At 46.9% G+C, this 21,192-nt stretch overlaps 1 protein-coding gene across 1 annotated transcript; it reads left to right on the top strand.

Annotated features, from left to right (window-relative positions):
- Window positions 1–530: 530 nt before the first annotated feature.
- On the top strand, window positions 531–20,889 carry jmjd7 (jumonji domain containing 7; the record flags this gene model as incomplete). Its single annotated transcript, XM_083636845.1, has 9 exons — window positions 531–640; window positions 2,607–2,760; window positions 4,362–4,500; window positions 4,665–4,779; window positions 7,357–7,413; window positions 11,322–11,417; window positions 11,992–12,068; window positions 18,894–19,053; window positions 20,756–20,889. The coding sequence occupies exons 1-9, from the start codon at window positions 577–579 to the stop codon at window positions 20,887–20,889; spliced, it is 996 nt and encodes a 331-aa protein (XP_083492971.1). The 5' UTR covers window positions 531–576.
- Window positions 20,890–21,192: the final 303 nt, after the last annotated feature.

The following is a 21,192-nucleotide window of genomic DNA, read 5'->3' as shown; positions in this document are numbered from 1 at the left end:
CATACTGATACTATAGCCTACATAAGCTCGTACACCTCAGTTGACACTTCTTACTAATATGCTTCCTTCTAGTCCCGTGTGTGTGTGTGTGTGTGTGTGTGTGTGTGTGTGTGTGTGTGTGTGTGTGTGTGTGCAGAGGAAGACAAGTTGGAACAAGATCACACAGTGTGTCATGATGAAGCATAATGCACATCATAGCCTACATAACACTGTGAAAGCTTCAGAAGACGCTGTGGAAAGAGTCAGTGGGAGCATTTAACTTGTAAGGGCAGTGGGACATTAACCTGACGCTGCCAGATTGATGAGTTAGTTTCACATTCTGTGTGTGTGTGTGTGTGTGTGTGTGTGTGTGTGTGTGTGTGTGTGTGTGTGTGTGTGTGTGTGTGTGTGTGTGTGTGTGTGTGTGTGTGTGTGTGTGTATGTATGCAGTTGGTCCTCCAGCCTGCAGGGGGAGGATATCCGGAACCAAAACTAAAACATCACCAACAGAAAGCGTGCGCATGCCCAGTAGTTGTAAACAAAGGAACATGGCAGCATGGCGCGACTGTGTTCATAATACTCTAGTTTGACAGAAGAATGACGCAAAAACAATGCGATGCTGTGAGGGAAATCCTCACTGACTTTTCTCTGGAGGCGCATGGTGAGGAAATAGTCTGACTGCTACAATTATTACTAAAATATATACTGCTACGGCTGCTGTTGCTACTACTACTATGTACTACTGTTACTGGCTACTAAACAGAGGCATAGTGGTGCAGGGCTGCCATACATAACGCTAGCTTACTCCAGCACCTTTGAGTTCTTGAAAAGCGCTAATGCTATAATTTCCATGTATTATTACTGTAGTAGAGCTATCCTAAACATTACTACATGACTAATCTCTCCCCAGACTCATGCAGTCATGGGTCTGGCGTTGAGACCAGGCTTTGGAGAGTAACGGATTACAAATGTAACAGGATTACATAATCAGATTACAAAAAAGTAGCTGTAATCCCTTACAGTTACAGACAAAATGTAATTGAGATTACAGTTAGCCTACATTTAGTACAAAATTGGGATAACTAGCAGGATTAGAATTTTAAAATGCACTTCAAAATAAAGAAGGATGCACACACATTACAACACCACTCTGCTCCAACCTGGTCTCACGGCAGTTTGTGAAATAATAGTCTGCAGCCAGTTGCACCAGCTGACACTGTTAGTTTTCACTTTGTATTTTTATTCGTGAGAAACGGGCAAAATGAGATTGGCTGAAACCTGAAAGCCTGCTATGTAGAGTGAAAGTTGTCTGAACTGTCGCAGTTTTAAAATGTGTGAATTTAGTAAAAATAAATAAAAAATAATACAGTCTACTAGAGTGAGACACACTCAAGGCTTCTTGCTCCATAGGGTCTCATTATAAAGGCTGAAAAAAGTATAAAACATAAACTGTGATTTCTCAAACAGTACAAAAAATCAAAATCAATAGAGAGCAAATGCCAATAAATTGACCAGGGAGTGCTGCTTCATACCTGCAGGTGTCAGAAGCAGGTGCTGCTTCACACCTGCAGGTGTCAGAAGCAGGTGCTGCTTCACACCTGCAGGTGTCAGAAGCAGGTGCTCACTGGACCCAAGGGCAAATCATGAGATCAAAGGTGGTTGACTTGCATTCAGCTTAGTGATCAAAAAAAGTCATAACCAAAACACTTCCAAGGCACACTGGTTTGCAAAACTTAAAAAGCCTTTAATAGAATGGCTTCACGCCGACGCCTTTCAACATATAGTCTTCCAGTACAAAAAAATAAATTAAAGCTGAATTCAGGTGGGAGTCCTAAAAGTGGTGAGTCATTTAAAGTTTAAATTGAGTGTCTCAAGTATGCTTAGCTTAAAGTATGAAGGAGCAGTTAGAGTTCAAACAGGTTGTCTGTTGAAGCCGTTTGTCACATACCTGTTTAAGTGATGAACTGCACTACTTGTGGTTGTTTTTAGAAATAGTAACAGTCACATACCTGTTAAATTATGTAGTGAACTGCACTACTTGTGGTTGTTTTTAAAGATGGCAACATACATTTAATACCCGTGCTACAATTTTATGGTCCGTGCCAGGCGTGCTGCAAAACTATCAACCTCTGTAGCAGCAGTGCTGTGTGCAAAAACGTTAACGTACAGCCCTGTTTACTGTTTAGCCATGTCACTGTCTGAAGTTGACCATGACACTCTGCAGAGCTAACCTGACATTGCCAGATGGGGGCGGTATCGCAAATCTCCTGAGGGAATCCAACTTGCTTGCAAGGTTACTGCAGAGCAGCTCACTGTGTGAAGTGATCACTTTCTGACAGGGTAATGATGACCTGTCTTCATATGGACATGATGAGACAGTTGGACCTGTCTTCATATGGACATGATGAGACAGTGAGGCTTTTGGAAGGGAGGGGAAAAGACAAAAAAGTGTCATGTCACCAGGTGTTGGTTCCACGCAGATAGGGACCGGAGTGCAGGTAGTCCAAAACCAGGTGCCGGTTCTGGTCTGGCAGGATCCAGCACATATTAAGCCCTGCTGATACTTTAGCTCCTCCTCCTTCTTCTTCTACTGTATTCGCGTGAACAGCTGTTTGTTTTCTCTTCAGATCTCTACCTGAACCAATCAGTGCCCTACCTGGAGGAGCCTCCCGCCCCTCTGGACTTTTACCGTGACTGGATTGGTCCAAACAAGCCCTGCATCATCCGCAACGCCATCAACCATTGGCCGGCCCTGAACAGATGGACACCATCCTACCTGAGGTCAGGAGGGCAGCAGAGCAGCAGCATCGGATAGGACTGTGAGACTGACAGTCACTAAATGGTCAAAAATTGTCGCTAAAATGGGGGATAAACACTGCATTTCCTATAAGCTCTTCACTATAAAAAGTAGTTTGTCAGTGGAAAGCTTTTAATATGAAGGAGCAGCAGGAATTGTTTTCATCAGCTCAGCACGATTAAACACGACACGATTTTCAGACGGACCAGCCCGTCTTTATTGTCACACGATTACACATCAACACATGCACGGACGGCCACAAACACACTCATGCTGACGGTGGCCGGTGAAATTTGTCCTCTGCATTTAACCCATCCTGGCTTTGTCCTTTCCTCTGGGGGGGCAGGCCAGGAGCAGTGGTCGCTTTCTCGTACAGCGCCCGGGGACCGACTTCGGATGTTGTCGTCACTGGTCGGATGACGATGACGATCTGATCTTCTGCATGTTTTTAGTGGGGGGGTTATATACGGAGGAACCCCCCTGGGGGAGCACGGGGAGAACATGCAAACTCCACACAGAGAGAAAGGCCCTTACGACGAGATACCCCACCTGGGCAGTAGGCACTGAAGATATGGGGGGAACACAACCACAGCCCACAGTGTCCCAGGCGAGAATCGAACTCAGGACCTTCTGACTGTGAGGCGACAGCTCTACCACTGAGCCACCGTGCCCAGCAGTAAAGTTAACGGCTACGTGATGTGAAAGCGAACAGGAAGTACAAACAGAAACACACTAATGAGACACTCAAATTGAAACCACAGTGATTCACTTAGAAGCTACTAAAGTACTGAGAGCTGAACACACAGAAGGCCCTATCTTACGCCCGGTGCAAGGGCAAGTGTTATCTTTGCTAGTTTCTAGCACTCAAAATCTCCCTTTTTTCTTTTAATTTCCACTGGGTCGCTGAAACCCGTCCTCTGATGTACTGACCCGGTGGTAATTAAAAGAATAAGGGCAACTTGGACACAGGACCCTGTGCGTCATGTAGAGTAACCAGGTGACCTCATGCAACTCAAGCCCATTCGAGGAAACTACATCTTTCAACAGACCAAGTTTGGCAGGTTTAAAGATGTTTTTGATATCTTCTTGTGTAACACTGGAACAGAACCATTGCCAAGGCAACAACAGAACATTATGTAGAACTTCTCAACAGAATCCGTTTCATTGATAAAGGACCTTCTTAATGAAGACTTGGCCCATCTACAGTCACACAAGATTCAAAATACCTGACGAGGATGAAACCACCAAAAATATTTGGCATGACATAATCACTGATGACATCACTGATGACATCATCACCATTATCCATTCCTGACTGAATGAATGAATGAATAGAGCTGAACAGTCACGTGACATCTTTTGCCCCGGGAGTGAGTTTCCAATTAATTTTCTCCATGAATCGTGAGTGACCATAAAACATATCATTTGTAGCAAAAATAAAAATAAATTTCAGGGAAAAAAAAGAATTTTAGATTTTCTTCCCGTTCTTATTTTTTGTTTTTGCTCCAAGTGAAATATGAGTTAGGAGGTCTTTTTTGGACTGTTGTTCCTCAGCCCTGATGTGATGTCCTGTGTCCTCCTGCAGAGAGAAGGTGGGCTCAGAGGTCATCAGCGTGGCGGTGACCCCTAACGGCTACGCCGACGCCATCAGCGGGGATCGCTTTGTGATGCCGGAGGAGCGTCGCATGACCTTCTCCTCCCTGCTGGATGTGATAGAGGGCAAGGTATGATGATGTCACACTGTGTGACGCCACGCAGAGTGACATCTGGGAACACATCGGTAAAAACAAAAACAAAAATAAATCTCTAACCTCTGGGGGCAGCAGGGCCGTTTCATGTGTGTGCAAACAGAACTGTGTGTGTGTGTGTGTGTGTGTGTGTGTGTTAGGTGCAGCACAGAGGTGTGTTCTATGTTCAGAAGCAGTGTTCTAACCTGCTGGAGGAGCTGCCGGCACTGACCTCTGACCTGGAGCCGCACATCTCCTGGATGAGCGCCGCGCTGGGTGAGCAGGTGCACACTGATGATGTCATCACTCCTCCCCGAACACAGCTAGTCAGGGGGCGTTCACACCAACCTTGTTTGGTTGGTTCGGACCAGCAGCGGAAACAAATCCCAGACAGACAGACGCAAGTCTGGGAAGGACAGGCGATCCAGTCGGCTAAGTCCAGTCGGATATTTTATGGATGTTTATGTTCTACTTTTATGTTGAATGTCTGCTTGACCAGTCTCTGCTAATGATCCCTAAATCATTATTAGCCCTTTATTGATCTATTAGGTTTGTATTGTTGCCGACAAGGAAGGCAGTATTAAACTGACAGATTTCTGAATGGAGTTTGGCGTAGAATTCGCTCCATGCAAGTGAGAATGCTGGCCATACATTCTCTAAATGCTGGCATTCTTTGTTCAGCTTTGAGTTTGGATAGCAATAGCCTTATTGTAGTCATAAAATGCCTGATTCTGTAATTTAGCGATTTCGGAAAAGTGGTGTGAGTCAATCACGAAAAAGCTGTTTCAAATGGCGATGGGAATAATGTTACCTTAAAGGGGGACTAACCCCCTAGATATGTATCAGAACAGTGATTTGAAAATACCTATGGAAAAAACCAAGAAATGACATATACTCTTGTCTATACTGGACTCTTTGGCTGTGTCCAAGTCAAGATTATTTTTCGGAAATCGACGCCATTACAGTTTGCCTACTGCCTCAAAAATAATTTATTTGAGAGGGGCAATTTCTTTATAAATATCAACAACTAGCCAACGCTGTTGGTCTGTATGGAAACAGAAAATCTGAAAATGGTTGAAAGTTATATCAATTTGGTAATTCAGTGGCGAACTAGAAATTTAATTATTTTTCTGCATGTATCTCTATGGCAGGTGTCAAAACTACGTTACGAGAGCAAAGTGACATGGGCTCGTTACAGCATCACCGCACAATAGGAGAAACCCCCCGCTCTGGGGTAACACAATGCGAGATTTCTCCACGTCATTCCCTCGTACAACTAGCGATAAACCGCGCAATGAAATCTGTTTTTAATTTGCGTTTTGGGGCTTTTCGTGATTCTTGTTAAAAGTTGTGCAAAAGTTTTCCTCTCAGCGCAGTTGCAGGCTGCGCCCTGGCTGGCGAAACAGCCTGGCTCCTCCATGCATGGGGCGCTCTGTAACCTCACGGAGCAACAAACAAACACAGACAGAAATAGCTGGTGTGCGATTTTTCTTTGTGCGATTGAGGGAATCCCGCATCTTTTTGCGAAGGTGCGACTGGACAGGACGCTTTTCACAGACGGGCACAGTAGCTGAGTAGCCTGTCGGATCTCTCCTCCTCCTCCTCCGCCCATTCACAGTCTGTCTGCTGTGCGCGCTCCCGCGGGTGCATGAGAGTGCAGACTCTCCCGTTTGACTGGCCGAGAGAAAGTGCTTCCAAGTCGGACTGATAATATAAACAACATAATTAGAGCTTATCCAGGTAAGATATTTATAATGTAATGACACATTCAGCGATAAACTGTCTACAATGAAGACATATGTCAAATATGACAACGTGGTGTTCAGTATTTTAAGAGCACAGGAGCTACTTGCTTGATCAAACGGTCAAACCCAATCCGCACAGCAAAACACACACACACACAGACACACCGAGAGAGCCCAGCTTCTGCTGCGCGCGCCGCCGGAGCTTGGCGCTAGTGCATGAGGTTTACAGTACCGACTCTCTCCCGCCCGCTCCCGCCTGCCTGCGCTGGAGACAGCTGCTTCCAACTCGGACTGATAATATAAACATCATCATTCGAGCTTATCCAGGTAAGATATTAATAAAGTAATGACACATTCAGCGGGAAACTAACTATAATTAAGACATGTGCCAACTTTGACGACGTTTGGTTCAGTATTTTAAGAGCAAACTTCAATAGGAATAGGCTTGGAGTTCTGAGGAGCCGAAAGGGTACAGGGGGGGTAGGGGAGTAATTATCTTGAAATCCCATAGTCTTTGGGAACACTGTGACGTCAGTGTGTTCCTAATATCCCATTCATTTGAGAAAAAAAAAAAAGCAGTCTTCGACCCTTAGAGGGCGCTTATGCCAGATATGCTGCTGAAAAATGATACAAATGGTCGAATGGCAACAGTTTGGTGTCAAATGTGGAAATTTTGACCAGAATTCTTCACACATCACCCCCAAAGTCATATATATTGGTTAAAAGCTGAAAAAAAGTGTTTTGGAGGTAAGTTCTCCTTTAATACCAACAAAGCCATTCACGCACACACACGCGCACACACGCACGCACGCACGCACGCACGCATGCACGCACGCACGCACACACACACACACACACACACACCATGCCGACGTCAGACGCACGCCCATCTACAAACCAATGACGTATTTACCCAGAAGTCCCTGCACTTCCAGTTCTTTCGTCTCAAAGTCAATGTATGGGGATTGTTGTTAAATGTGTGAAATAAGGTCTGTTATTCTGATCAGCTGTGTCACGTTCAATGTCCCACATATTTCTCTGCGCTGTGCTGTCAAGCGACCCAACCGTCAATCAACTTTCATCTCATCTCAATCTTGTTTCTCTGCAGGAAAGCTTCCGGATGCTGTCAACTTCTGGCTGGGCGAGGCGAGCGCCGTCACGTCCAGTAAGACTCTTTACATCTTTATTACCGGTATTATTATTGTTGTTGTTGTTGTTGTTGTTGTTGTTGTTGTTATTATGGAGACACTGCATGAAATAGGCCACGCCCATCACGGGGGAAAAGCTCCGTTCATTTCAACACACCAGCGTCATTTTCCTTGAATTAAACATAGCTAAAAGCTGTTGTGTGGTGGGGCTGCGCAGACAACACATGTAAAAAATCGACAGTTAAAGTTGTTTTGTACTCCCGAGCAAAACAAGGAAGCCATTGAGAATTGGCGAGAAGAAAAATGTGGATGTAGCTGTCAAAGAAGTAAGCTGGAGTGTTCATCTTCCGTATATACGATCTTTTTGTGCAACACGCAACCATGCAGGCGACATAGGAGAACGCCAGGATTGGAGGGGGGGTTTCTGTTTTCCCCCGTTTTGGGCGTGGTTTTCATCAATTGTTCAATGTGTTATCATTACTACTGTAATTTGCTACTGTTGTGTCAGCTAGAATTAGCTAGACATATTCTCTGTCAAGCCCTCTGGGACATGCTTGTGAATTAGGGCTATACAAATAAACTTGACTTGACTTGGTTTCTGAATGATGATGCGTTACGCAGTGTATCTGTGCTTTACATCTGAGTCCAGGGGGTGACTCCAGTGGCTGCAAAGGGAAGTCTGATTATACAGAAGTCATTGGGAAGATGACCCTGCTTCTCTCTTGATTTATCACCTCAGTAAACACTTTCCTAATGAGTTCATTAGGAAATACAGCACAAATACAGCATGATGTTCATTTAGTCAATTATGGTCCCAATTCGAGTCAAATAGATGATAAAGCAGACTATGTTTTGACAGGGCGCCTGTCCAGTGATCGGGAAACCCCTGGTCTCACGCTAGCTGCTTCTAGCTCCAAAAAATAAAACGAAATGGCGACGGTCAAAGTGGCAATCTGGAGGAGTCCATATTTTGATACAGTCTATGAGTACGACACAACAGAGCAGAACACGGCTGTCACTGAAGAGGTTTGTTTCCAAATGAAATCAAGCACAACATGAAGCCTCAGAGCCTGGCCTCTCTGCTGCACCACCATAGAGCCTGCTCTCTCTGCTGCACCACCATAGAGCCTGCTCTCTCTGCTGCACAACCATAGAGCCTGCTCTCTCTGCTGCACCACCATAGAGCCTGGCCTCTCTGCTGCACCACCATAGAGCCTGGCCTCTCTGCTGCACCTGCACCATAGAGCCTGGCCTCTCTGCTGCACCTGCACCATAGAGCCTGGCCTCTCTGCTGCACCACCATAGAGCCTGGCCTCTCTGCTGCACCACCATAGAGCCTGCTCTCTCTGCTGCACCACCATAGAGCGTGGCCTCTCTGCTGCACCACCATAGAGCCTGCTCTCTCTGCTGCACAACCATAGAGCCTGCCCTCTCTGCTGCACCACCATAGAGCCTGCCCTCTCTGCTGCACCACCATAGAGCCTGCCCTCTCTGCTGCACCTGCACCATAGAGCCTGCCCTCTCTGCTGCACCACCATAGAGCCTGCCCTCTCTGCTGCACTTGCACCATAGAGCCTGCCCTCTCTGCTGCACCTGCACCATAGAGCCTGGCCTCTCTGCTGCACCACCATAGAGCCTGCCCTCTCTGCTGCACCACCATAGAGCCTGGCCTCTCTGCTGCACCACCATAGAGCGTGGCCTCTCTGCTGCACCTGCACCATAGAGCCTGGCCTCTCTGCTGCACCACCATAGAGCCTGGCCTCTCTGCTGCACCACCATAGAGCCTGGCCTCTCTGCTGCACCACCATAGAGCCTGCCCTCTCTGCTGCACCACCATAGAGCCTGCCCTCTCTGCTGCACCACCATAGAGCCTGCCCTCTCTGCTGCACCTGCACCATAGAGCCTGGCCTCTCTGCTGCACCACCATAGAGCCTACCCTCTCTGCTGCACCACCATAGAGCCTGCCCTCTCTACTGCACCTGCACCATAGAGCCTGCCCTCTCTGCTGCACCTGCACCATAGAGCCTACCCTCTCTGCTGCACCACCATAGAGCCTGCCCTCTCTGCTGCACCTGCACCATAGAGCCTGCCCTCTCTGCTGCACCTGCACCATAGAGCCTGCTGGCCTCTCTGCTGCACCACCATAGAGCCTGGCCTCTCTGCTGCACCACCATAGAGCCTGCCCTCTCTGCTGCACCTGCACCATAGAGCCTGGCCTCTCTGCTGCACCTGCACCATAGAGCCTGCCCTCTCTGCTGCACCACCATAGAGCCTGCCCTCTCTGCTGCACCTGCACCATAGAGCCTGTCCTCTCTGCTGCACCACCACCATAGAGCCTGCCCTCTCTGCTGCACCACCATAGAGCCTGCCCTCTCTGCTGCACCACCATAGAGCCTGGCCTCTCTGCTGCACCACCATAGAGCCTGCTCTCTGCTGCACCACCATAGAGCCTGCCCTCTCTGCTGCACCTGCACCATAGAGCCTGCCCTCTCTGCTGCACCACCATAGAGCCTGCTCTCTGCTGCACCACCATAGAGCCTGCCCTCTCTGCTGCACCACCATAGAGCCTGCCCTCTCTGCTGCACCACCATAGAGCCTGCCCTCTCTGCTGCACCACCATAGAGCCTGCCCTCTCTGCTGTACCACCATAGAGCCTGCCCTCTCTGCTGCACCACCATAGAGCCTGCCCTCTCTGCTGCACCACCATAGAGCCTGCCCTCTCTGCTGCACCACCATAGAGCCTGCCCTCTCTGCTGCACCACCATAGAGCCTGCCCTCTCTGCTGCACCTGCACCATAGAGCCTGGCCTCTCTGCTGCACCACCATAGAGCCTACCCTCTCTGCTGCACCACCATAGAGCCTGCCCTCTCTACTGCACCTGCACCATAGAGCCTGCCCTCTCTGCTGCACCTGCACCATAGAGCCTGCCCTCTCTGCTGCACCACCATAGAGCCTGCCCTCTCTGCTGCACCTGCACCATAGAGCCTGCCCTCTCTGCTGCACCTGCACCATAGAGCCTGCTGGCCTCTCTGCTGCACCACCATAGAGCCTGGCCTCTCTGCTGCACCACCATAGAGCCTGCCCTCTCTGCTGCACCTGCACCATAGAGCCTGGCCTCTCTGCTGCACCTGCACCATAGAGCCTGCCCTCTCTGCTGCACCACCATAGAGCCTGCCCTCTCTGCTGCACCTGCACCATAGAGCCTGTCCTCTCTGCTGCACCACCACCATAGAGCCTGCCCTCTCTGCTGCACCACCATAGAGCCTGCCCTCTCTGCTGCACCACCATAGAGCCTGGCCTCTCTGCTGCACCACCATAGAGCCTGCTCTCTGCTGCACCACCATAGAGCCTGCCCTCTCTGCTGCACCACCATAGAGCCTGCCCTCTCTGCTGCACCACCATAGAGCCTGCTCTCTGCTGCACCACCATAGAGCCTGCCCTCTCTGCTGCACCACCATAGAGCCTGCCCTCTCTGCTGCACCACCATAGAGCCTGCCCTCTCTGCTGCACCACCATAGAGCCTGCCCTCTCTGCTGTACCACCATAGAGCCTGCCCTCTCTGCTGCACCACCATAGAGCCTGCCCTCTCTGCTGCACCTGCACCATAGAGCCTGCCCTCTCTGCTGCACCTGCACCATAGAGCCTGCCCTCTCTGCTGCACCACCATAGACTGTATCAACACATGGTTGTAGCCTCGGTGACGTCAGCCACTGGTTTCTGGACTCTCATTTGAAGCCTTGAGTTTGTCATCTTGTTTTTGTAGAGCCAGAAGCAGCGAGCGTGAGACCAGGGCTTCACAGCACCGCGCTGCGCCAGAAATACAATATTTTCCAGTGTCTCTGTCTGTCAGCTAATGCATTACGTGTTTGTTGTATTTACTACATGTTAACCGTGTGTTTACTACTGCGTGTCTGCTGTGTTTCAGTGCACAAGGATCACTATGAGAATATTTACTGTGTGATTTCTGGAGAGAAACATTTCATCCTGCTGCCACCGACGGACCGCCCCTTCATCCCCTACGGTAACCATAGCAAACCACCCTCTGTCCTCTACGGCAGCGTTTCTCAACTGGCGGGGCCGTTTTGATTGGGACATTGGCAAAAAAAAAAAAAATTTTTTTCTTCTTCATATTTCATTTGAGTTAAATTCAGATTATTGAAACTGGATTAGCCTGACCAGTTTTACTTGTTTAACAAGCTGAAGCATATGCTCTGCCTGTAATTCAAGAGAAGTCTGCCTTTTCATTTCATATATAATTTTATAATTTTAGTTCAATTCAGATGATTGAAACTGGATTAGCATGGCCCCAGTTTAATTAAAAGTTATGACCAGTTTAACTAAAAAGCATATAGCCTGCCTGTGATTCAAGAAAAGTCTGCCTTTTTATTTCATATTAGTTAAATTCAGACTATTGAAACTGGATTATCATGACCAGGTTAACTTGTTTTATTATTATTATTATTATTATAAAACAACTGAATACTGCAACAACACAATGTGCAATGAGGCAAGTAGGCTCTGCTGAAGACTGTGCTCCTCTGTCTGTCTGTCTGTCTACCTCTCTCTATCTCTCTCTCTACCTGTCTCTCTCTCAGGTCTTTACCAGCCGGCTGTTTACAGACAGAAAGAAGATGGAGACTTTGAGGTTGTGGATCAGATGGGCTCTGACAAGGTGAGTTCAGAGCTGCGTTCAAACAGGCAACACTTTAAAACGTCCCATGTCTTCTCCTTCTAACCACCTGTCCTGGACCTGGATCATGTCTTCTCCTAACCACCTGTCCTGGACCTGGATCATGTCTTCTCCTAACCACCTGTCCTGGACCTGGATGGAAAACGTTACGAGGTCAAGGAAAGACCTCATGACGTCAGGTGCTTCTTCGCCTCTGCGTTGTGCATTCAAATCGTTTAACGCACACCTAGGAGTTGATTATCCCTTACATATTAGGTTGAATTTACTCTGTGAAGTAGCTAGCATTGTAGCTAAGCTAACAATTGAAAGATGTAAACAGGATTCCTACAGGTCATCAAAAAGGTTCCAAGGCACTCTTCTTCATTAAAAAGCTCTAATATAAGGCTAGTTCTTCATAGAACAGAATAAAACAGCCAACATGTTTCGGCCATAAGGCCTTCTTCAGGGCTAGTTGCAAACAGGAAACAAGTCAGTAAAGGAAGCCTTAATAAGTTCAGCAAGCCACACCCATGGGTGTGGCCTTAATGGCAATACTTAACACGTTGAGTGCCATAGCCGAGATATCTCGTCTTACATAATTCAACGGTTGAGTGCCATAGACGAGCTATCTCGTCTTACATAAACATTTTTTTTTTTTGACGGTGGGACATCAATCAACCCCTTTTACGTCTTCTATATCACTATTGGAGGAAGAGAATGTGTATAATCTATTTTACCGACCACTAAGTGGCGACAGTTCTCTCCAGACAGAGACAGAGAGAAAGCCACAGCCACGGGACCCGTGGCTGTGGCTTTCCGTGCTGGAGAAAGCATTCTAATTTTCAAGGAAATAGCTGGGCGTTTTTTTGACGGTGCTACGTGGATCAATGCCCCCCGCGTCTCCTATGGAGATATTGGAAGTATTGAATGTGTATAATCTATTTTACCGACCAGCTAGGTGGCGACGGTCCTCTCCCGACAGAGATAAAGTCAACCAAAAGCAGCCGCCTCCCGCGGAAATGGCTTGGCGATTTTACAGTCAGAAACGAACGAGCCTCATTCTCATACTGTAGGCGGGGACGCTTTCGCGCTGCTGCGGTGGGGGGTTCCAGAAATGGACTGGGTGAGCAGCATAAAGCCTAGAGTCGCACGGGGCTTCATCGGGGCTCTCAAACCCAAGAGACAGTGAGACCTATCCACACTCGCTGCCAGGGAGAGAGGCTGCTCAAACTCGCTGCTCAAACTCCCAGCAGCAGAGCACTCCGCAGCACAGACGGAGGGAGGAGTTTGGAGACACACACACACTCTCTCTCTCTCTCTCTCTCTCTCTCTCTCTCTCTCTCTCTCTCTCTCTCTCTCTCTCTCTCTCTCTCTCTCTCTCTCTCTCTCTCTCTCTCGAGAGAGAGAGAGAGAGAGAGAGAGAGAGAGAGAGAGAGAGAGAGAGAGAGAGAGAGAGAGAGAGAGCGAGAGAGCACACAGAGTGGGAGACAAGGGCACCCATAATCACAGGCACGTGAGGTGGTTCTAAAAATCCATTTATCTCCAAACTCTCTGAAAATCTCTGAAACCATGCTGTACTCAACGGCTAATATCTACATAACTACTAACTCTGCAAACTAACTCTTTTAGACAGAGAAAGCACACATTCTATTAGTTATTTTTAGATGATTGGTGTTCACGAAGTCTTAACAGAAAATAATCCTCGGCTCTTGTAAAATGAGCCAGAATCCTCAAAAAAAACCCTGGCACAACTTACCTACAGGATTGAAAAAATGGCTGGCACTCAATGTGTTAACAGCTGTTAGCTGGAAAAAAGTACATAATATTAACCACAAGAGGTCAACATGTCACATAAATACACTTATCGGTACTGACCTTAGTTCTATATACAAAGAGACTCCTAGGCTAGAAAAGTACATACACCACAAAACAACAAACATCTATAATCATAATACGTTGTGAGACCAATAGAATAAGAAAATACATATATAATAATCATGATGCATAACCCTTGTAAACAAAAGGGGGGGGGGGCTAGGGGGAAATAAAGCAGAGGAGAGGGCTACCAAATTCCTGAGGGGAGGATGTCTATAGGAAAGAAACCATATATATAGCATCGTTCAGCCCTGGGGAACGTAAAGCCTGTAGTCTATGGATCCAGCGGCTTTCTAGCTGATTAAGGGCTTTCTCTCGATTTCCTCTTCTAGATGTGGATGGGACGTGATCTATAGCGATGGCTGTGAAGGAAACAGAGTAGTCAGCATGGCTATCTTTGAAATGTTTAACCAAAGCATAGTCCATGTTGTTAATCTTAGCAGCATATCTGTGTTCTGCTAGACGGTCCTGAAGCCGTCGCTTAGTGCGTCCTACATAGAACGCCACACATCGAAGACAAGACAGAATATAAATTACATGGGTGGTTTTGCAATTCACAAAATGTCTTAAAGAGTAGGTCTGTAATGTGTGTGGATGAGTAAAGCCTTTGGATTTTACTACTAGGTCGCATTGGTTGCAATGGCCACATTTAAAGGTGCCATTTGGGATTCTAGGTAGCCAAGTGGCTGTCTCCTTGGCAGGTTGGTGACTGCGCATTAGTTTATCCCCTAAAGTTGGTGCTCTTCTGAAAGAGAATATAGGGGGATCTGGGAAGACACTTTGTAACGTCTCATCGCTCCTGATGAGATCCCAGTTACGTTTAATGATATTCCTCACTACGTACGACTGTGTGCTAAATCTGGTGGAGAAATAGACTTGATCTGGTTTGTTGGTTTTCGGTTTACGTGTAAGAAGAGACTGCCGCTCTAGTGCGCTGGCTTTGAAGAGGGCTGCGTCTAGTGTCTCTGGGGGGTAATTGCGTTCTCTGAAACGGCTGTACATCTCCTTACTTTGAATCTGGAAATCCAAGTCTGTATCACATAGTCTACGTAATCTTTGGAACTGTCCAAAGGGGATATTATTGATCAATGTATTTGGGTGGAAGCTATTGGAGTGGAGTATGGTATTCTTATGTGTCTCCTTTCTGTAGATAGAAGTGTGTAGATTGCCTGTAGCATCTTTGCTGATACATAGGTCTAGAAAGTTAATCTTATTTTGATCATATTCTAAAGAGAGTTGGATGTTACTATTGGTACAGTTTAAATAGCTATGGAAAGATAACAGCTCATCTTCTGTCCCCCCCCACCACAGTATGACATCATCGATGTATCTTCCCCACCAGATTAGGTGATTGATTGATTGATTGATTGAGTTCTTTATTGATAATGAATACACAGTATATACAATATACATATATACATACACAGGCCCACCATTATCAAAAGGATAAAAACGCAATAAAGCTAGCAGCTTATTTCCATTGCGGTCCTCATGATGACTGTTATAAAATGTGTACTGTTGTGTGTATGTCTGGATGTGTGTAAGTGTATAACAGTGTGAGTGCCACAAGCACTTGTCAGAGTCTGAGGGTATCGCGTGGGTGTGCCTGCCACGCAGGGGGGAGAATAATATGGGAAAGTGGGGCACAGTGAATAACCAATAAAAATAAGCATAAAATAAAATAAAAGACAATTTGTGCTATTAAAAAATAAACCCATCAAATCCTAATAGAAAACATACATTAAAATATAATCAAGTAAAATAAATAAAATAAAATAAGATCTAATAAAATACAGGGTCGAGTGAAACACCGGCTCAGTTACTGGCTGGCTGACAACAGGTCGCCCCCCACCTCAAACACCTTGGCTACCATCAAATCCAGCATACATGTACCTATACTGGACAATATATTATAAGATATTATAGTATTACATATCATTACCATACAATATTATATAATATAATACCACAATATAACACAATACATTAAATCCAATGTCTCTAAAGACATTACGTGGATGATATACATAGTCTTCCTCCCATTTACCCATATAGAGTCCTGCGTAGGAAGGGCTGAAGCATGCTCCCATAGCACAGCCTTTGATCTGTTTAAACACATTATCCTGAAATAGAAACACATTGTTATTGAGTGTCCATTCAGTAAGATTGATCAGGAAGTCTGTAGGTGGTTCATGTGTGTCCGGACGTTGGTCTAGATAGTGTCTCAGGGCGGTCAGCCCCTGTCCGTGATCAATTGATGTGTAAAGTGCGGCCACATCCATAACTGCTAGAATTGCATTAGGGCCGATGTTCTTCTGTTCCTGGATTTTGTTAAGAACCTCCGTGGTGTCTTGGATGTATGCCGGGAGGGATGGGAGTAAAGGCTTGATAAAAAAGTCCACATATTTAGAGATAGGCTCTGTGAGTGAATCATTGCCTGAAATCACAGGTCTCCCTGGTGGTTCAGTGAGGTTCTTGTGTACTTTGGGGAGCATGTAGAATGATGGCATTTAGTGTTGTCACGGTACCAATAATTCAGTAGTCGGTACCGGTACTAGTGAATTTCCACGGTACTCGGTACCAATTTCGGTACCACGGTAAAAAAAACAGACTGATATTTCTTGAACATATTCTCCTTTATTAAAGTATGCAACCATTTCCAATGAACAAATGGCATGTAGCCTTCAACTTTAAAACAAAACAATGTGCTTCTGCTTACTTCTTACATTCAACTATGTATGGCAGTGAGTACAGACAGTGCAACACCAGTGGCATGTAGCCCTCAAGTATTTAATTGTATTATTATATTAAATATTATAATTTAATTTATTTCACAGAATTGCTGGAATCCTTTTTTTTCAACGGTGTATATTGGTATTTGATCGATGCATAGGAATTCTGCCAATGCCCTATCACACTTTCTTGCTTCATGTGAGTTCTTGTCATATTTCCTCTGCTTTTCAAAAACATCAGGAATTGTCTGCTGGGTGGTCTTTTGGGCCCCGCGACTTGTGCCTTCCTCTTCATCTTCATCTCTCGCATACTGTTAAATGGAAAGTAACGTCAGTGAGATTTACTAAAATAAAGAGATGATAAAGAGAACTGCACATACACACATGTAGAGTGCAAGCAATTTTATGTAGCTAGTTTTAATTCACGGACATGTTTCACCCGAAAGAAGCTTGTATTTATTTTGATGCCATGTTGAACTATGGCTAAGTTCGGCTATTAGCCGTGTCCCATAATGTTTCCATTACAAACATTGCATTGCACACGTGTTACACTATGCTAGCTAACGCTGTACCAGGTATTAGCCGGGTCCCATAATGATTCCATTACAAAACACGTTACGTTAACGTTAGCGCAAACGTTTTTTGGTTACACAATGCATTGCCAGCTATCTCAAAAACGAATGTGACAGGATAAGGTCTGTTTGATATGTTGTTAAACGTGTTATTTTACACCGTTTGAAAGAAGTAACCCACCTTGAATCATTTGAACAGGTCTGGGTGCCTGTCTTTCAGCTGCTTGGCGAGATTGGATGTGTTATCCTGTTTGGTTTGGAACTCCCTTTCACACTTTTTGCAGATGGGACTTTGGGGACTGATATTTCCAAATGCGACTCTTTGCATTCTTCTTCTCAACAAGTTGAGTTGTTGGAATAGGACAGGAGCAGCCGCTCCTGCTGTAGCTGTTAGCCATTATCTTCGCTGCCTGTGCGTGCCCTCCAGTGTTGCTCCTGGCCAATCCAGGCGCCACAGGGCGTGGTTATTGCTTATCCTATGTGGGGTTAGAAATCACGCGTATGCGCAGTATATGTATGTATGTTGATCAGGCAGACAGGCTAACGTTAGCTGGCGGCTGGGTCCATGAAGCCAAGCCATGGTGGCAAACTAAATAGTAAATTCGGTACCCTCGGTACCATGAAAAACAGGTACCGTTCAGTACCGTAGCAATGTAGTACCGTCCAAGTACCGAAGTACCGAGTACCGTGACAACACTAATGGCATTAGGATTGAACAAAAATTTGAATTCTTTCTCCGTGATATGAGACTCATTCTTAGCCGTGGTGAGTAGCTCTTCAAGCTCACTAGTTAAAGTCTCTATAGGGTTGCGGGCTAGGGGGAGGTAAAAGTTAGTATCTTGCAGTTGTCGATATGCCTCTTTTGTGTATTGATCCACTCCCCAAACCACTACTGCTCCTCCTTTATCTGCCCTTTTAATCACTATATCTTTGTTGTCAGAAAGTTCTTTGAGAGCTTCACGTTCCTCTCTTGACAGATTGTGTCTGCTGGGAGTGCTGCGCTTAGAGAGTAAATTCTCCTAGGATTCCTACAGGTGCTGGAAATCCTTTGAAAACATTTGAATTTTAATGTGGTTCCAACATTTGAAAAGTGCTTGGGTTTTGAATAAAGTGCTGGAAACGGCTTGAAATGTCAAAAATAAACATATAATTACATTTACACATTCCCGACAATGTCAACAGGAACTGAACATTATAAACTACTGTAAACGTAGAATTTGGATTGTACAGGTGTACCTAACAAAGTGGCCACTGAGTGTGGGCCATTATTAAAATCAGTTTTAAGATCAGCACTTACTGTATTTTGTTTCATGAGACATCATTTTCACCAACTGATTGCCTTGCCTTGGCCTTCTATAAGAAACACACGCGGCTGGCGGACCAATTTTAAATGGACAGGAGAAGTGATTTGTGTGCGTTTACCAGCGTCTGGTGAAAACCACAGCCCGGGGCTTATTGCTTTCATAAAACTGTTGCTATAGACGGTTTAACTTGACAACATAAACATTCTAAATTGACCCTAGCTTGCTTCCTGTTGCAATGTTTGCTAACACAAAAACGGACAGGAAAAAAGCTATGTTTCAAACTGTTCCCTAGTAGCAACACATTTCCGTCAAAACCATCTATATGTATTATATGTATATGTCCAGGTGCCGTGGATCCCTCTGGACCCTGTGGATCCTGACCTGGAGCGTTACCCCGCCTACAGCGCGGCACGGCCGCTCTGCGTCACCGTGCGGGCCGGAGAGACGCTCTACCTGCCCTCCCTCTGGTTTCACCACGTCAGGCAGAGCCATGGCTGCATCGCAGGTAACGCCAACCAGGGTTTCACCACGTCAGGCAGAGCCATGGCTGCATCGCAGGTAACGTCAGGCAGAGCCATGGCTGCATCGCAGGTAACGTCAGGCAGAGCCATGGCTGCATCGCAGGTAACGTCAGGCAGAGCCATGGCTGCATCACAGGTAACGTCAGGCAGAGCCATGGCTGCATCGCAGGTAACGTCAGGCAGAGCCATGGCTGCATCGCAGGTAACGTCAGGCAGAGCCATGGCTGCATCGCAGGTAACGCCAGGCAGAGCCATGGCTGCATCGCAGGTAACGTCAGGCAGAGCCATGGCTGCATCGCAGGTAACGTCAGGCAGAGCCATGGCTGCATCGCAGGTAACGTCAGGCAGAGCCATGGCTGCATCGCAGGTAACGTCAGGCAGAGCCATGGCTGCATCGCAGGTAACGTCAGGCAGAGCCATGGCTGCATCGCAGGTAACGCCAGGCAGAGCCATGGCTGCATCGCAGGTAACGTCAGGCAGAGCCATGGCTGCATCGCAGGTAACGCCAGGCAGAGCCATGGCTGCATCGCAGGTAACGTCAGGCAGAGCCATGGCTGCATCGCAGGTAACGTCAGGCAGAGCCATGGCTGCATCGCAGGTAACGTCAGGCAGAGCCATGGCTGCATCGCAGGTAACGTCAGGCAGAGCCATGGCTGCATCGCAGGTAACGTCAGGCAGAGCCATGGCTGCATCGCAGGTAACGTCAGGCAGAGCCATGGCTGCATCGCAGGTAACGCCAGGCAGAGCCATGGCTGCATCGCAGGTAACGCCAGGCAGAGCCATGGCTGCATCGCAGGTAACGCCAGGCAGAGCCATGGCTGCATCGCAGGTAACGTCAGGCAGAGCCATGGCTGCATCGCAGGTAACGCCAGGCAGAGCCATGGCTGCATCGCAGGTAACGCCAGGCAGAGCCATGGCTGCATCGCAGGTAACGCCAGGCAGAGCCATGGCTGCATCGCAGGTAACGCCAGGCAGAGCCATGGCTGCATCGCAGGTAACGTCAGGCAGAGCCATGGCTGCATCGCAGGTAACGTCAGGCAGAGCCATGGCTGCATCGCAGGTAACGCCAACCAGGGTTGGAGTCAAGTCACTGTATCTCCAGGCCCCTGGTGTTCCAGTCCCCAGTCCAACAAGTGTCAGAGTCGAGTCCAAGTGGGGAGTTACTGAACATCAGCGTGGATCCACATGTTAGTGGAACACATGTGCCCGCCCTTGTACGAAATTGAATAATGTCACAGCATCACTACAGCTACTGTATTACAGGGGGAAAAAACGTGTATAAGCTTTTTATCCAGAACTGTGTATCAATGAACACGTCCGAGTCCTTGTCTCCTAGCCTGGGGACCTTCCAGCTCATGCCTCATTTTGCTGTGGCAGCTGCGTCTGGCCGCCCTCCCGTTTTAACCTAAAAACGGCCAAGCCAATCACAGCCCTTTATCACACGGCTTTGTCTAATACTCATCTGATTGGTCAATCAGGGAATTCTACGTCTGTTATTTATTACCAAACCGCTGCTAGCAGACCGTTGCTGCTACTCCAACAACAACAACAACAACAGAGCGCAGCAACACAAGATCTCAAGTTAAGATTTTTAGCAACCTTTTCAAGTCATCAGAGTACAAGTCAAAGTCTAGTCCCAAGTCCAGTCAAGTCTCAAGTCTTCTCTCTGCTGTGTCTCTGCTGCAGTGAACTTCTGGTACGACATGGAGTTCGACATCAAGTACAACTACTTCCAGATGCTGGAGGCCTTGTCCGGCGTCACGATGACATCACAGGAAGTGACATCACAGGAAGTGACATCACAGGATGCTCCCCTCTGACAGAAGGAAACATGAAACATTTTGCTGCGTTGTTTATCTGTCAGCATGAGAAGTGCACTAATATGATGACTTCATAATTACACTCATGTTAGGACATGACAAGCATCCGTCTGTCTGACTGTGTTAAGCATCCATCCAGCCTTTGTTGCTTTTGTTCTATTTGATCCGTTTTATTTTCTGGTTTTATCATATTTATTTATTGAAATCACAACTCAGCTTTTTGCCACTGTGTCACATGACCTGTGTGAGCTGACCTGTGTCAGCTGACCTGTGTGAGCTGACCTGTGTCACATGACCTGTGTC

The sequence above is a fragment of the Poromitra crassiceps genome, assembly GCF_964638095.1.
Source record: "Poromitra crassiceps genome assembly, chromosome: 5".
Classification (NCBI taxonomy): domain Eukaryota; kingdom Metazoa; phylum Chordata; class Actinopteri; order Beryciformes; family Melamphaidae; genus Poromitra; species Poromitra crassiceps.
Note: the sequence above shows the minus strand (reverse complement) of the source record. Positions and strands in the feature narration are given on the sequence as shown.